The sequence below is a fragment of the Falco naumanni genome, chromosome 1 (assembly GCF_017639655.2).
Source record: "Falco naumanni isolate bFalNau1 chromosome 1, bFalNau1.pat, whole genome shotgun sequence".
Classification (NCBI taxonomy): Eukaryota; Metazoa; Chordata; class Aves; order Falconiformes; family Falconidae; genus Falco; species Falco naumanni.
In genome coordinates, this window is record NC_054054.1 from 56,656,727 (window position 1) to 56,673,739 (window position 17,013).

Sequence of the window (17,013 nt, forward strand, 5' to 3'; positions counted from 1 at the left end):
ATTGCAGTGCTGGGTGAATATCTGTGCTGCTGTTTTATTACTAGCTCATTGCACTTCAAATCTCACACAATAATTCTAACGTACTGCGCTGGGAGAGCTCACATGCTTTTTTTTGTTGCATCTGTTTGTTTCTTTGTGTTACTTAGACCCTGTTTAAAAGAAATTGTATATGGAAACTGAATGGATAAAAAAAGGTAAAGTCCAAGTATGACTTTAGAATTGTTAGCTACAAAATGAAAAAAATTAAATATTAGTATGTCAACAGAAGAGGCTGTCTAGAGATTTTTATAAACACCAGCATAATCAACTGTTTAAAAAGTGCTCTGCAGAAACAGTTGTATGCTCTCAAATGAAACATACTAAGAAAAAACACTTTAAAAAAGAGTATCTTTTTAAAACATTCTAAATTTTCTTACTTCTGATACAGAATACTTTTATAAATTTTTCATACAACACAACTAGCCTGCATATGAAAAAGCATAAATGAATGAAAAGAAAGCAGTTAAAAGGTGAGTCATTAAGAGAATATTCAGATTTATGGCATCCTCTGCATGGACTGCTTCTTGATCAGCTTCTAATTCGTTGCAAGATTTTTTAGGCATACTTAATACAGCTGAGAGATGACCCTAAAATGCTTTCTGTAGACTACAGCCTTTCAAGAACTGTTTGAAAAGTGGCTCAAAACTTAGTATCAGCCCAAGCATCCCCCATTTGCCAAGAAGAATTATCACCAACATGTTTGCTTATGCTTAATTTGGATGAACAGATTTGTTGATTTTAACAGCTTGGGAGGGTAAACATGTTAAGAAGTATATGCAGGACTGGGGCCTTAGCTTTAATCAAACTTCTTACGATTTTTATTATCTGAAGCATTTTGTATCTAACTTACAGAATATAATTTGGTGAAAATTAAATACTGAACTATTTAGAATAGAAAGTCTGCAAAACAATTTATGACTAGATCTGCAGTATCTTCCTGACAGACCACCACGGTGCTACATACTATATAACATCTATTTTTAATCTTGCTTGTACCTAAATGAAATTAAAATTTGCTAACCCGTTCGATCATCTTTACCCCATTATCTAGGCAATATATTTCAATACTACTATTTTAATGCTTTTCATGATCAAATAATCTTTTTTTTTCCCCTTTATTAAACTCCTTGCAAATTCCTGTGGTCCACAACAAAAGAGCTGCCAAGTATTTGATTCATATTCATTATTTTCATATTCCTGGTCATAACAGTTTTATTTTTTTCTACTGAATTAATAAAAACCCACCTTAGAGTGTATAATACTCTTCCATCACTCCAGATTCGAAGCAAACGATTTGGAGTTGTAATCCAGTGAGCATCAGATTTCCTTGAGTTCCGGAAGAAAGTGTCTGGAATCCAAATCTTTCCAACCATATTGCTATTAAGCATAAGCACTTTCATTGAGCTGTTAAATTTTAGACGACTGTCATACCAAGTCTGGGCAAAAATTATATCTATAGTGTATTCCTAAAAACAGAGAAACAACCATATCTATGTATAGGTTTACCAAAGTCTGCAAGCCAACAATTTTTAATTCAGATATATAAATCTGAGGCCGCTTTTTCTATTATTTTTTGTATCACCATTTGCAGAGTACACAGCAGCCTGTTACCCCAAACTGTGACATTACAGGCTGATGAGAGATGCATACAGCATTCTGCCCCTACCTCCTCTCACACATTGATTAGTTACAGAAGAGGAGACATGATGGGAGCTTGGTGTAACTTGGAGGTCCCCACACAGTGCATTCATCTCTGGGGCCTTAGCCAGAAATTTAAGAGCAACCTTAACACCTCAGGGCTAGACAATTTTTTTTAAGACATGTTCTACATATCTTAAGAAGCAAGCTGAACAAACTTCCTAGTTTTTACACCAAACTTTACACCATGAAATTTAAGATCCTTCAAGAAATTTCAGATTTTGAAAAAATAATGAGTATGCAGGAAGTAAACACCACAGTTTGCAGAACTATCTGTTACCATCTGCCTCATACATCTACCTACATACACACAAAAGTGCACACAATCATAATCAAGAAGGAAATTTCTCTAAAGCAATTCCACGTTACATATTAAAGCCTCAAGAATGCTTCTTTGGTGATGGAAAGTCAAACTCCTCAGTAGCCTTATGGCCAGAAAAGAAAGCTGAAAAACAAAATAAAACAAACAAACAAATACAAGGAAAACCCACAGCCTTTTAATGAGGCAATTCTTGACACAGTAAAACTTGAGGGAGATAAACATTACAGATGCAATGAGATAACAGTTTTTTAAAGAATCCAGCCAGTGGTTCCTGCACTCCAAAGGAGCAAAGCAGCAGCCTTTTCTCTCTTGTATTTGTCACAGGTCCAGACCACACAACTCTGACCTTAAGGCTAACAACAGCCTCTCTGCTTGATGGAAGATTTGATCCTTCTTGCATGGCTGCCCCATGAGGGCTCCAATGGGCAACTTGGCAGCTCCTCTGAAGGATGAAGAGCTGGAGAGCAGACGTAGACACTTGCTGTTGGTTGTTCGCCTCTCAGATATGGGATGAGTGGGAAGGGGGAAGAGAGGAGACAGTGTTTCAAACTCTTGCTTGAGGCAAAGGGGTCACCACCAGTTTACTTAGTCAATAAAAATGCACAGTGCAGACAGCCAATTCTTGTTTTAAATAAATTAAAAGTGGAAGGCTTTGCTGGTTGGGGTTGCGGGGAGTGTGTGTTCATTTTACTTTTAATCACAGCAGCCAACTGGACAAGTTACAGGCTTCTCACTCATTTCCGCAACTGATACCATCCATCCTCCAGGAAAGTTTGTGAAATTTGGTGCTTCACCCTTGAGAAGCGCCAAGGCAGATACTACAGCACTACCTAAATCTCTCGCAATTTTCCCACTTCTCCAGGAGGGAGAAGAACAGGTTCCAGAAATACATAAGCAAGAGGGAGGGTTGCCCTTGCTTTGTGATGTGTGGCAGATGAATTATCACCTGGACTGTGGTAACTCAGTGGCTCTCAAAGGTTAGGAGTAACTAGTGTGTGAGGCAAACAGTGGGGTGACAGAAAGAACAAAAGGAGTAATCAAAATTGCATTTTAGAGATGACTTTGCTCTAAAACTCTGCTTATTCCTTGAAAGGCACTGTCATCAGGGGAAGATTCTGCAGGCCAAAACAAGTCCCTGATTATTTTATTTCTGTAAGCAATATTCAAGACACCTGTGAAAACCCAGGGCCTATTTATCCTTAAAACTCAAATTTTTGTGCTCATCTATAGTGGTTACAACTGGAAAGGAAACTTGCCTTGCTGTAGTGTAAATAAGAGCCCAAGGCAGTGCACAGGAGAAGCGTTTTAGTGGGCTTGAATGGAACAGAATGAACAAAGATTTACATGCTGCCTTTAGAGTACAAATACGAGAAAAAAAGAAGCCAGTGAGTGAAATCCACAGACACGACCAAATGTATGAAAAGAGTAGAATGTGAGTTTGAATGTGCTACTCTAAGCAGCCACTTCACAGTAGCACTGTATTGTCTAAGAAAAAGAAATTTATCAAAGTGTGATCACAGTCAAATGCACCCAGAGCAAGAAAACTCAGGTTGTCATAGAATACCAACAACCCTAACAAATTAAGATAAAAAAAGAAGAGGAGCTCACAGATTATTCTGAACACACAAAGCAAGGGAACAGCCTCAGTGGACGCAGATGCTTGTATTCTCTTACCTTTCAGTATTAAATGTGCTAGTTTTTATCATACCCATGTATTTTAGGAGTTGTTTAAAGAACTTTTTTGGGGAAAAAAAAAAGAAACTTTGTTAAAATCCTTTATGATATGTTTATAACTGTTCAAAAATAATTTAACATATAATAGTTTAACATCATAAAATTAGTAACTACTTGTTTCCATGTAGCTTGCTGAATGTAAAACAAGAGATCCAAACTGCTAGCCCCTTGTCACATATACCTGCAGAGGATTTTCCTCCATTTGTGAGCTGATACCACCCTCTCCTTTCAGGAGTCAGCCAAAGGCATCCCACCATCTACTACTACTCATCCCACCTGAAAGATGTGGACTGCAGCCTCATGGTGGGTGGCAGCAGCAGTTCACCCCTCTCTTCAGCAGGGAACCCAGAACCAGTGCCCTCTGACTTCTCCCAAGAACATTTATTCCACTTATAACATCTGCTTTGGTGGACATTACTGCCTACTTCTTCAGCATATCTATTTGTCCTGTGTCTTCCTGAGACCCCTCTGCCTTTGAGGGTCCATAATACAACCTGAGGCTGCATATATTCTTCACACAATGCATCTCACATAGGACCACATTTTCAACACATTTTATCTATACAATCTTTCATTCAAGTGAACTTTAGCATAATGTCCAAGCACATATATGTACTCACATTGTGGAGGCGCAAGGCATGTGAAAATCGGACTCAAATATATATTGGCCTCCTTTCTGAACACAAGTTTCCCTGCAGAAAAGGCCAGGTGGCATAGGTTCAAATAGATCCCAAGCAGTCACCAAGCACAGGCAAACATACAGGACGATCAGACAACTAAAGAGTCTGGCAGCATGCAGCTGTGACAGTATAGATGCTTGGGAGCATCTATAAAAGGGAATGCATCTATGAAAAGGAAACTATGCTAGGCACATATAAAAACAGCTGGATTTTTTTCTGAAAATGTAGTTTTGAAATGGGCATGAAATTTTCAAATTTTATATATTCATACAATGAATTCCCTTGAATTTGCACCTCCTAAAATATTTCATATTCCCTTTTAAGAAAAAAAAATCTGGGTCCCTAAAATGTATTGAAAATGAGGTAGAAAAATTACTATACTGTCTCTTCTGGGAGTACTTTGTTTCCAAAACTGAATGAATAAAAGCCCTATCTTTGTTTAGGTATCTCATATGAGCAAGCACAACAGCAGCCAGATTTATATAATATTCTTTCAGTGCAACAAGTCTTTCTGAGCAACTATTTTGTTTTCCCTGTTTTCTCACAAAAAGGTAAAATTAACACTCTTATCACTACTTTTATTAGTCTTTCATAAAACTCACCATTCAATGCCACTCCGTAACCATAGAAATTGGTTTACTACTCTCTCTTTCAAAAGAAACTAATGATAAAATAGCCGTGCAGAATAAAATGGCATCAATCTATGGCTGCGTTAGTCACAGCTATAGCAAAATGCATGCTTATTCATATTTAGCCTCGCAGGGTTCAATAACCATGGTACACATTAGCTCATATTTGGCATTTGATTAGATCAATGAACTCTTTTTTGCACAGCTGGCATAGAGAGCCCACCTGCCTAATTATTTACAGATAAATGCAATCCTCCTCCCTCTCTTTCCTCTCTAAAAGATCGTAACAAACTCCAAAGGCTGGGAACACGGTGACTAATCAGAGATAACCATTAAAGGGCCAGGCAATGAACAAACTGAATATTGACAAGCAGGTGTATAGTCTGAAAGAAGATCATTTAATAAAAAGAAAAACATTTACTTCAAATAAAGTAGGAACAGGTAGTGTATGGGAATAGATTGAATCCTCAACATCAGTTTTGTTGTCATGCATAGTTCAATTACAGTCAGACATGAAAACGGGCCCGCAGATTGGGGGTTTTATTGGAAAACTGTAAAAGAAAGGGAGGCAGATACCATCCTACGCAATTGTTTCTCAGTGCAAATCACATCCCACGAATTCCAACTTAATATCAATAAGAATGGGGAAAATCTCACAAAGCAGGAAAAACATTTTTCTTGGATGTTTTGTCTGGCAGCATCACAATTGATTTGATACTCCACAGTAAAAAATGTGGAGAAGTCAAGCAATGAGTAGCTAAATTGTTGGCTGGATTATGTTAAATGCAACACATTTTGTTTGAGAACAGGAAAAAAATGGCCTAATTTTCCAGGGCCAAACATAAAAGCAATAAAAAGTCCCAAAACCAAACTCAGAACTGAAAACTGTGTTAGCAAACTACAAGCCTGCAGTACAGTTCATTACCAGTGAATGTCAGAGAAAAATGAATAAAAGCATACTCTTGTCATGTAGTATTTGCTCAGAAACCCACCCCACTTCTCTCCCAGATTCAAAATTTCACCTGAAGGGCACCTGGAGTTTTCTGGAGTGCAACAAGCTAATTCAGAAATCTGTTTCATAGGGAGCCCCTGAACTCAGTTCAATTACCAAGTGTGACATGACTTCACCTTATTCAGTTATCTCAGCTTCAAGATATTTTTCCTTACGTTTCTTCATTCTATCTAGCTTTCTGATTCCTTAAACTGGAACTCAACATGAGGCAGTCAGGGAACTTTTCAGAAAACAAAAAGAATGGGAAACTAAAGAAAGCATTCTACCAACCTGTATGCTTTGACATTAAGAGATGTGATTTAATATCAAAGACTCAGTTTAGTATGCGGATGAAGAGGTTTAAACAACAAAAAAGTCATAGACAAAACTGGTGACCACATGCTTTCCTAAGAGGTAAACACCAAATAAAGCATCGAGCATTAGCCAATTTATCTTCGTCTTGCCAGTGTGCTGCCAATAAATACTTGTAACCTTTACCTTTTGCCTCACCCAAATATGTCTGCACATCAATAAGAGGCTATTAAGCAATTTATTATAATACTTAACCTATCCTTGATGTATAACTACACTTAACAAAATGTCTGAAATGTGGTTGCTTTCTCTCGTGGATTACTTTAAAAGCCTTTTAAAAAGGCTTTTGAGCTGCCTCAGGGCCAGCAATGGTTTCAGAGCTTGATCCCCACGGCTAGGACTGAAGCAAAAGTAAAATTTCTTGTTTTGGGAAATCATTTTAGTTTACTCACTAGAGCAATCCAAACCAAGTAACCTTAGGGTGAGATCTAAAAGATCCAACAAATCACAATGGTTCTGACAGGTACCTGTAATATTACACTAATGGTACTGCAGCTGTGGAAGAGGTGGGAGCTGCAGGAAATATATGGAACAGAAGTGCACAGCATCTGCTCCCAGAGCCTTTTACCCAGTCAGATTGTTATAATTGTACAGATAATCACACTGGAGGATGCTATGAAAACATATGCACAGGGTAAGTGGAAATATGGCAAATTGTATCTACAGAAGGTGAGGGAGTACAGTGAGACCTACATAGTCACAATACAGAAAAAAATCTATCACTCTTCACATCATAATTTGGCATCTGTGCCTATGCAGTCCTTATTTTGAACATGCAAAGTGACAGATGCAAACAACAATATGAATAAAAGGCAAGATTTATTTCAATGCTTTGTAGATTAGAAACTATAATTAAAATCTTGCCAATAGTAAAAAGATTAGCTAGAGAAGTAACTAAAGCACTTCAGCAAAATCTCTTCTTTTATTTGATCAGCTTGTATTTTGGCCATTTGAAGAGAGCATAAGGAGAGGAAGTAGAGGATATACATATCAGCTATATACATCCACACACTGAAAATTATACAAAAGGTTTTATTTTGCTTTTGAATTGCAACTTGAACATTTCAGCTGCTGCCAGTCATAAACAAACACTGAACTACAGAAAAAACAGAGAAGACAACTCAGGAAAAAAAAATTAAATTAGACATAACTATGTATCTATATATTAAAAACCCAGGAGTGAATAATGGTATGGATTAAGGGTTCAGCTTTGAGGTTGTCAATAGTGATTTATCAACTCTGTTAACTGTACTTTCTAAATTCAGCAGCTACAACTACCTTCCTGTAACTAGAGAGGCTCAAGCAGTCAAAATTGGTCCCACAAACAACCTGAGTGGCAAAGCTGCACATTACTCAAGCATACACAGTTTTCTACAGTTCCCTTTTATAAACAAGCTATGAAGTCTGGAACACAATACTTCACCATTCAGTAAGGTGTGACTGTTTTTAAAGCAAGATTAATTGCACGGTTACTGTTTGCTCTTTCATTTCCATACTTTTCCTGCAATGCTTCAAAATCCCAACACTGATGGCAAGGAGACTTATCTGGGTTTGGTTTCTACCCTGCAGCTCCTGGAAGATACATGATCCTACATGAAATACAGACCTTCTTTCAGTTTAGCTTTCTGGTTGATGAGGCAGTCATGCAATTCCAAATATCAATCATCTGCTGCACTGAAGAAATCAGAGCATGGACAACTGTTAAGAACTTCCTAAAAGAGTTTCTGTTTACTTACTGGCCCCAAGGACATAACCCTCTGTGGGGGTAACCTTCTAAAATAGAGACACTACTGTTATTCAAAAAGGTGAAATCTTATGCAGCACTTACTGTATGCCAGTGAATGACAAACTCCAAAACAGTCCAACAAAAAGTGGTTTAGACTGAAATACCATCCAGAATATATGAGACTTGACAAAATTTAAAATCACGCAACAGAATAAAAATAATGAAGGCCAAGATCATCAGGCACGGAAGTTACATTCACTTGCTAGCAAAAGCACACTGCATTTCTTAATAGCTATTTTGTCAGCGCTGTCACCTCTACTAATAAGGAATAGGGCAACACTTCCCAGGAGCAGGTCCACTTCCTGGTAAACAGCCTGGAGGTACTACTGCAGGAAATGCAGGTCTGCTACTCCAGACCGTTCCCCTGCTTTGTAAAGTGAACTTCCCACAGCATGCACTGTGAGCAGAAAAATCCTGTTCCTGTAGCTGCCCAGCTTTTAACAGAGGATGAGGTTTTGCGGTGTCAGCACAGGTCCTGCCACCAGCCATCGCAGGGGCCAGTAAATGACAGCAGCTTTCCTCTGGAGCACAGCAGTGAAGGAGGCAATGCAAACCTGCAAGGTAGGAGCCATTGCCAAGGCCAGTTTCTACTGCAACAAGCTGTTACAAACTGTTGTAACAATCAAAGCACAACCCCTGCCTTTTTGCCTGAAACCCAGTTCAAATCTGGGCCAGCAGAATTATTCCCACAACTGGAATGCAGCATCACAAATTTCCACATTGACAGGCACATTAGGAATTTATAAGAAAGAACAGGTGTGTAATGTTCTTCGAAATATTTATCATCTATTTGACACAAAGATGAGAGGTACAAGACAAAGAACTAAACATAGCTTGTCTCATCGGCAAACACAAGGGAGACAACCGCAGCAGAAGTGGACAGAAGGTGTTTGGGGAGAATATTAAGGCATTGGAAGTAACAGTAAGCTGTATGACAGAGCTGTCAAGCAGTCTGCACGGTTTTTTTGGGGAAAAGCAGGAGTTAACTGCTTGGGTTAGCTTTAGCACTAGTGAATAGTGCAGTACTATGTAGTACTTGTATTAACATTATCCTTGGCTTAGATCATCTCAGATCACAACCAAATTGTGCAGGCGCTCAATACTGCGTATATGGGATACACATCCTCTGCAAGGAGCTTATGATTTTAATTCAACATAAAAGACAAGATTTGGAAAGATAACAGGGGCACAAGCAACACAAAACAAAGTACCCAAAACCAGTCAGAATTACATGTACTGATTTTTGCACAACAAAACTATAATTGTCTGTGATATTTTGTAACCTCCACAGAAAGAAAAGAAAGAAAAAATGTTTATATAGCAACACGATGAGAAGCAATGAAGCAGCTTTGCAGACATTTATGGAAAGTTTCTTTCAAGCATAAAGAGCAGCTTGGGAGAAAGTATTATGAAAAGTTGAAAGGACAGGAGCAGAAACTAGTGAGATCTGAGATAGGAAGTGGCCTCCTGGGGAAAAAAAACAACTATAAATGGCTGGGGATAGGCTTTGAAGTGCCTTGAAAGTGAAAGGAAACTGGTTTTGTGTGAGGTCCGATGAAAGAGAACACAGAGGAAGAACCTGAGCAAGAAATGACTCAGTAGAAATAGTGGAAAATTCTCTCTGTCGCACATCTCTAGATGGTATGATTGGAGCAAGGCTGCAAGTGGAAAGGTTACAAAAATATGTTACCGTAACAATGGCAGTCTGGACAAGAGATGGATGAATTAAAAAAAAAAAACAAAAAAAAGAAAAAACAAACCTTTTTTCACTCAGAATTTGCAAGAATACAACTGAGACCTTACTCCTGGTCCTAAGACCCATCGTGTCATAGAAAAATAGATTTCAGGCCTCAGTGATGTACAGAGTAGTGATTATCCACAGCAACTGAGAGTGCAGAAGGGATGAAAAGTGTGAAGATTTAAAGCTATGATTTAGACACATTGATCTAACTAAACCCCTGTGAAGAGATATGAGGGACACAAGGCAGTATTTTAGATTGGGCAAAAGGAGACACAGGGAATAGCAGACAACTGGCACAGAAAGGTTGCTGAATTTATGTATGAAACTGCCAAGAAGTAGTTCAGAGCAGAAGAAGACAAGGTGACCATGGAAGACATCATGTACAGAGGTACTATAGGAAGAGCTTTAAGAAGTACATTTACATCCACTTAAATGAAGTACTGGGAACACAAAAAATTAAGGGACTTTCTCACAACAACACACTGGCAGAGTGACAACAGATAAAAAGGAAGACGCTTTTCAGAATTGCCTTCTACCCCAACCATGTCCACAGCTCAGCACTTCTGCTATTTCTTTAACAAATTTGCCTTATGCAAATACAGAGCATTAACACCTGAAATCACAGATACTTCAAAGGCAGTTTGGTTATTTCTCTGGCTGTGGATGCTACGAATTTGAGATGATACAAACTGGATTTCCAACCAGTATGCTGGCACACTCTATTGAAGTCAGGGGAGTGAAGTCAAAGTAGATTTTTAATATTATTAATAATGAAACCATGCCAACTGTGGCTTAAGTGATACCACAGTCCTATATAAAACCAGCATCTTTTAAAGCATGAACTAGTCTTCAGATGATTGGGAGATTGGAGAATCTCCCTGATGAGGAAAGGCTGAGAGAGCTGGGCCTGCTTAGCCTGGAGAAGACTGAGAGGGGATCTTATTGATGCATACAAATATCTTCAGGGTGAGTACCAAGAGGTTTGCATAAAATGCTCTTTTCAGTGGTGCCCAGTGACAGGACAAGGGGTAATGGGCACAAATTGCAACACAAGAAGTTCCATCTGAATATGAGGAAAAATGTCTTTACTTTGCAGGTGACAGAGCACTGACGCAGGCTGCCCAGAGAGATTGTGCAATCTCCTTCTCTGGAGGCATTCAAAACCCGACTGGACATGGTCCTGTGCAACCTGCTGTAGGCAAACCTGTTTTAGCAGAGGTTTGGACTAGATGATCTCCAGAGGTCCCTTCCACCCTGATCATTCTGTGATTTATGAATAAACCGCAGCATAAAAAGACTGCAGCCTTAGATTACAGCATTGCTAAACGGCACACAGAAATCAGGCCATATTTTACAGCACAGAGCACAGATTTTTCTGGAGTCTTGTGTAGAACCTTAAATGCCTGTCTTGACTTCATATCTACTAAGGGGCAATCAGTAAACTGCAGCTGAAAATGGGACAAGTATTGAATGCTGTCTAAAGTGGGGGCTGGTTTGGTTTCAGAAAGCTACTGCAACATTTGTCTGTCACACAATGGCTGCCTTTTTCCCCTCACCCTTCACCATACCTTCAGAATGATCACAGAGACTGGGATCGACAAAGGAACTGCTGTGCTGAGCCTGTATGAGCAGAATATTGCCTGTACTTGGCCAATTCTTCTGAAACCAAACAGTGCAAATTTAGAGCTATCTTGCAATAGCAGTAGGCAAACTAGCTGTCTGCAAGAGCCAGACTAATCAATTTAAGCTATTTTTTTTCCAGAAAACAACAGACCATTCATGGACTTGTGCTTGTGAAGTATTACTCAAGTTCCTAGAGCTGGTGAAATAAGAAATACCAACATGCATATGGGTTTTGACACTTAAATATATTTCATAACAAAAAAAAAAAAATGCTTCAGCCTACTGAAGGAATATTTACACAGCTGCTGTAAATAAACAGTGTCCATCAATCTCAAACACTCATCTAAGTAACAGTCAATTAATGATCACTTGCAGTGCTGACAGGCACCAAAATGATGGGAATCTGTCTTTCCTAACCAAAATAAAAAGAGTAAGTTGGGAAGAAATTTGTTATTCTAGCTTACTCCAAAGAAGTTGCCATACAATAAGAATCAGGTAATATTCAAAGACAACTTGGTACTTCTGTCCTGATTTACGAACAAATATTCCTGCTATTTGAAAGATAATGGAACCAGTTTGCATAAAATGCACATGCTTGACTCTCCAAAAATTTCCAGTGCTTGGATGCTGAAAGCACACAACCTTAGGAAACCTCATAAATTCCAAATATGGGCAGAAGTGCATCCCTCATGCTCTTCTTTTCAGTCTGTCATCATAAAGCTCATAGAGACAACGGTTCTCCTCAAAATGGTGTTCTTCAAACATGAAAGCAATTCCAACCTCCAGGAAGAGCTTCAAATGGAGTTCACAAACCACGACAAGCCTTTTCAAGCAGTGTTCACCCAGTCTTGTAATACTACTATACACTGCAGAATTTGGATAGCACTGTGATTTATTGTGTTTATGCTTCTTGTATGGAAATACATTCACTTAGACACACAGCTCTCTGTAACACACAGACAGGGAGGCAGAGAGAGAGAGTTCATATCTTTCCTTTTATACACTTCTTACTTTGGATTTTTTCCTATTGTATTTGTTAAATCCTTAAGTCAACGTGACATGGTTCACCCATGTATACTAAAGTACATGCCTAGGTATCACAAGGATGAGGGGCTTCCTAATTCCAGGATCTTCTTCTGCCTCTTTCTAAGCCTCATCTTTCCTTTATGCTAGTTACTATTTGTTCAGTAACAAAACATTTAGTATCACTCAAAAACGGAGTTAAAAATACATTGATTTACAGCATAATGCACACAAAGGGTGTGCATCTTTGAGTACTGGATTTCAAGATAGCTTGAGATAACATGTCTTTGGGTCGTGATTACTTACATTCTAATGTGCTTAATATAAATTACCTGTCACTGTAAAGTGTAAGTACAAAACCTTCAAGCCTTCAATACAAATGTAGTGACTAGTAGAGTAAGTACAGTGACACAGCTGACCATGAAGCATCCTCCAAAATCACAATGAAACTGAGCAATCTGCATTAGGATACTGATCACACTGAATACCTTAAAAAAAAAGAAATAAATCTGCTGCTATTTACTTCAACTTGAGAATGCAGTGGAATTTAGAAGTCAAAGGATACTTAAAATTCACCATCAGCACATTCTACAAAATGTCACAAATTGTACAATATGACAGGTAATATTGTATCCTAACAGTCTCCAGACCATGCAGTCTGTGTACCAGAGCATCACATTGCGTATTCTGTGAGTTATCTGATCTGTTCAGTGATTTAGTTCTCTTGTTAAAAATAAGAGTGCTAGGCTTCAAAGTATGGCTTTCAGCTTGTGGTCGCAGTAGTCATCAATGGATAACTAGAAAAGATCATGCAACAAAGCTAAATTGTCCACAGAAGAGACAGAAATATTGGAAAATAACAAGGAAACTGAACTGCTTCAGTGAAGTGCAGTTCTAGAAATTTATCCTGGAATTTTCAGTCTGGAGCTTCTAATACTGAGTTCCATTAATAAATACAAAATCTGAATAGAGAGCATCATATGCATCCACAGCAAGGGAAGAAAAAAATATGTAGCCCTCAAACACACTAAAATAGCAATGATATCATAATATTTCAAGATGTCAAATCATGACTTAGAAACACCTGAAAAATCAAAGGAAATTCAAAATGTAATTTAGTTTCTGTAAACTTACATATTTATGCATGTACACACTTATACACAGACAGCTATAGACTGACAAGTAGAGCATTTTCTTTTGGCTAGTTAATCTATCAGTAATGACGTCTATGCATCTCTACAAAAATTATCTGCCTTTTTCTAAGCCTTTCCCCATTTTTGTTACTTAAGCGTCGCTCCACTATTTACTATATGAAACTTGATTCAATAGGCATTAAGGACAGGGAAAGTATAAACTTTTCTAATCGCTCTTCATTTTTTATGCAATAATGCAATACTGCTGCTCACTTAAGGAACTGCTCCTGTACTACTTCTCCAAAAATTGCTCTCATTTGATGTAGCAGTCTTTTATTGTCATGAGAGTTTTGATCAAACAGAAATTACAAGATCAGGTATTCTCTTATATAATGGAAGCTAAAAATGTCTTGGAGGGCTGCCATGCCCTTCCCAACCCATTGAATTGCACACTCACACAATCTTCTTAAACCACAAAATCTGTGGCACTGGCGTGGTTCTCCCCTTGGGGCACTAGTAACCAAACCTTATGTATATATGAGCGCACAGGATTTGGGGGCTGAATAGAGGGCAGAGAAAGCTAATGAGCCCCAAAGGCAACATGGATCAACATGCATTTCTACACAGGGACTGTATATCGCACTCTGCTACTTGTACCACCAGAGTGGCATTTTTTCATCTTGGCCCTAGTCTGAAAGGAAAGAGAAAGGCAGTAAAAGCCTAGTGTATCCACATTAAGCGCTCAACTGAATGAGCTTCCACATAGAGGAAAACCAGGCTCTAAATATTCATCACGTGTCTAAATTCTGCTAAGAAATCCCTAGACCACTGCAGAGCTATTGAGGATCAAGTCTTTGCCCATAAAAATGCACTTAGCTGCATTTCACATGATTGTTGCACAATGCATAGCACAGGTTAGCTCTAAAAGACAGATTCAAAAATCTTTAGACTTAATGAGTATTAGAAGCCTAAACACTCCACTGATCCAGATGCTCGTTAAAAATGTTTGCTCAGGTTGCAGTTGCTTAAAGAGATCACACGCTGTAGAAAAACATCTCTTAAGTATGGCATGTCTATACCGTCCAGAATTGTGTGTAGATCTTTGTTAGTGAAAGCCAAAACACAACAGCCTTCAAAAACAAATTCTAATGAATGTCATACATACACTTAAAGCATTCCCTTTATGAAAGTGAAAGTCTATCAGATAGCAAGAGGAAAATAGACTGAATCATAAAAATAAATCCATTTCCTCTCATAATAGATGTTCTCTGAATCTTTCAGACAAACATACTCCCTTGATATGTTGCTTCAGCATCACTGTTAGAAAAAATGCCCTCTAAATCATGCCATATTGTATTCAAACTAAACAGTTAAAGGACATCACTTGCCAGAGTGAAGGAACGTATCTGGCAAATGAGTAACGCAATGGGGAAATCACAGGTATGTGTTCTCACATTAAGCGATCAAATGAACAGCTAAGGACAGCCCTTGAAATGGAGGCAAGTTTTGGGTTATTAGTTAAAAAATCTCAAACAATACTGACTCCAGGGAAAGAGCCTTCCTAATGAAACCAACAGCTCACATAAAGAGATCTTACAGGGTAAAACCTGTAAATAATTTTTTTTCTAATTTTTTTTTCCCCCAGATTAAGGACCTCTGTTTTGGAAATCTTAATCAAACTATTTGCATATTTGGGGTGTGTGTGTGTGTATTTTCACAAACATTTGATCTTTGTAGTGATGCTAGATGCTCACATGATCTAGGTTCCTGCAGTGCAAGCCCAGTGAAAGCAAATGCTGTTTTATGGCCGTAGTGCCTTTAGACTACAATATGAATTTCTAAGTAGTTCTCTGTCTATTTTTAAAAAACATAGAATAGTTCTTAAAGTTGTATGTCTTAATGACATTTACCTTATTACCCTTTGATGGTATGCTTCATTGTTCTCTTTCTTTTTTTAAAAACAGAAAACAGAAGGTTAGAGGCATAAACATTCAGTTGATACAGATTATAACTATCAGGATCCTGCTCTCTGATGAACTAATATGCCTTTTCAGCATGGTACTATCCTTACCATGGACTACAAGCCAGTCTGACTGGCTTTTTTTAGTGCCATGACAAGAGCATCACCACCCAGCTCTAGGACAGCACTAGCAGATGTGGGGAGACCTCTAAATGAGTAACATGAAATAGCCCGATGGTACACAGCAGAGGGGAGATTTCCCAGGGGTTGCACAGACAAGAACAGGGCATGGGAAATGGGGCAGGGCTACCCTGCAAAGCCAGCCACATGCTGGTTCTTTAAAACTGGAAAACTGAAGCTGTAAGCATTTCTCATTTTCAGTTCCAGCGTATGCAATACCTACTGGCCACAGGCTGAAGGATTTACATTAGTTACTGGAAAAGGAAGCCTCTACCATTTGCTATATCCTCCTTACACGTAGCTGCCTGTCCACACATTTTGCTCCCACAGTAAGCTCCCTCAGAAAAGGATAGGATGCTGAGAAGCAAAAGAGAAAGGCTGCAGTAGAAAGACAGACAAAACCAGACACCACTTATGCTGGACACAGAAACTGATAAGCTTGCCCCACCCCATCACTCTTCTGCTCTTGTATACATTTCCTCACACACAGCCCTGGCCTGAGACTGGACTTCCCTGCCACAGCCCCAGGTAATGGCAACCCTAAGCTTGTTAGACCATTATCCTGGAATGAATTTCTTTTGCCACAGATCTGCATCATTTACTTTTGGCATCTTTATCCATAGTATTTAAGTACCACTGTTTTTTCCTGCTTGGCTTCCCACCTCTGAAAGTCAGTATTCCACACCCAAGCATGATGACATGCACGTAAACCACAAGATCCTTAATAATAATAGTAATAATTGCTGTGTTTTCATCAAATGCTCAGAAGCCCCCTGCACTGGCACACTCCAGCCTCAGACTGAACGCTTCTCTGCCATGCAAATTCAATACTGTCGTCAGTTCTGTAGGGGGGAGGAAAAGGAAGAAGGCAGGAGGGTGCTGAACACAAACTTGCCCAAGGACCAGTCCTAGTCTTAGTCCTGGGTAGTGGTCCCCAGGAGGAATCATGCAACAAGGCCTTTCTAACACCTCCAACATCAACACTTCATACAATGTACGTCATGACAGAAAATCTAAGGAGTTTAAGAAAAGGCCACAGACTCAACTTCCTTGTAAGCGCTGTTACTTCAGTGTCAGTAACATACAGATAGGCCAGATCTCA

At 38.8% G+C, this 17,013-nt stretch overlaps 1 protein-coding gene across 1 annotated transcript in view; it reads right to left on the bottom strand.

Moving 5' to 3' along the window:
- The window catches only part of GABRG1 (gamma-aminobutyric acid type A receptor subunit gamma1), a 58,517-nt gene that overhangs the window by 14,581 nt on the left and 26,923 nt on the right, over positions 1–17,013 (bottom strand). Inside the window, exon 4 of the mRNA XM_040594936.1 lies at positions 1,285–1,505. Coding sequence (XP_040450870.1) covers positions 1,285–1,505 — 221 coding nt within the window. The remainder of the gene's footprint in view (positions 1–1,284; positions 1,506–17,013) is intronic.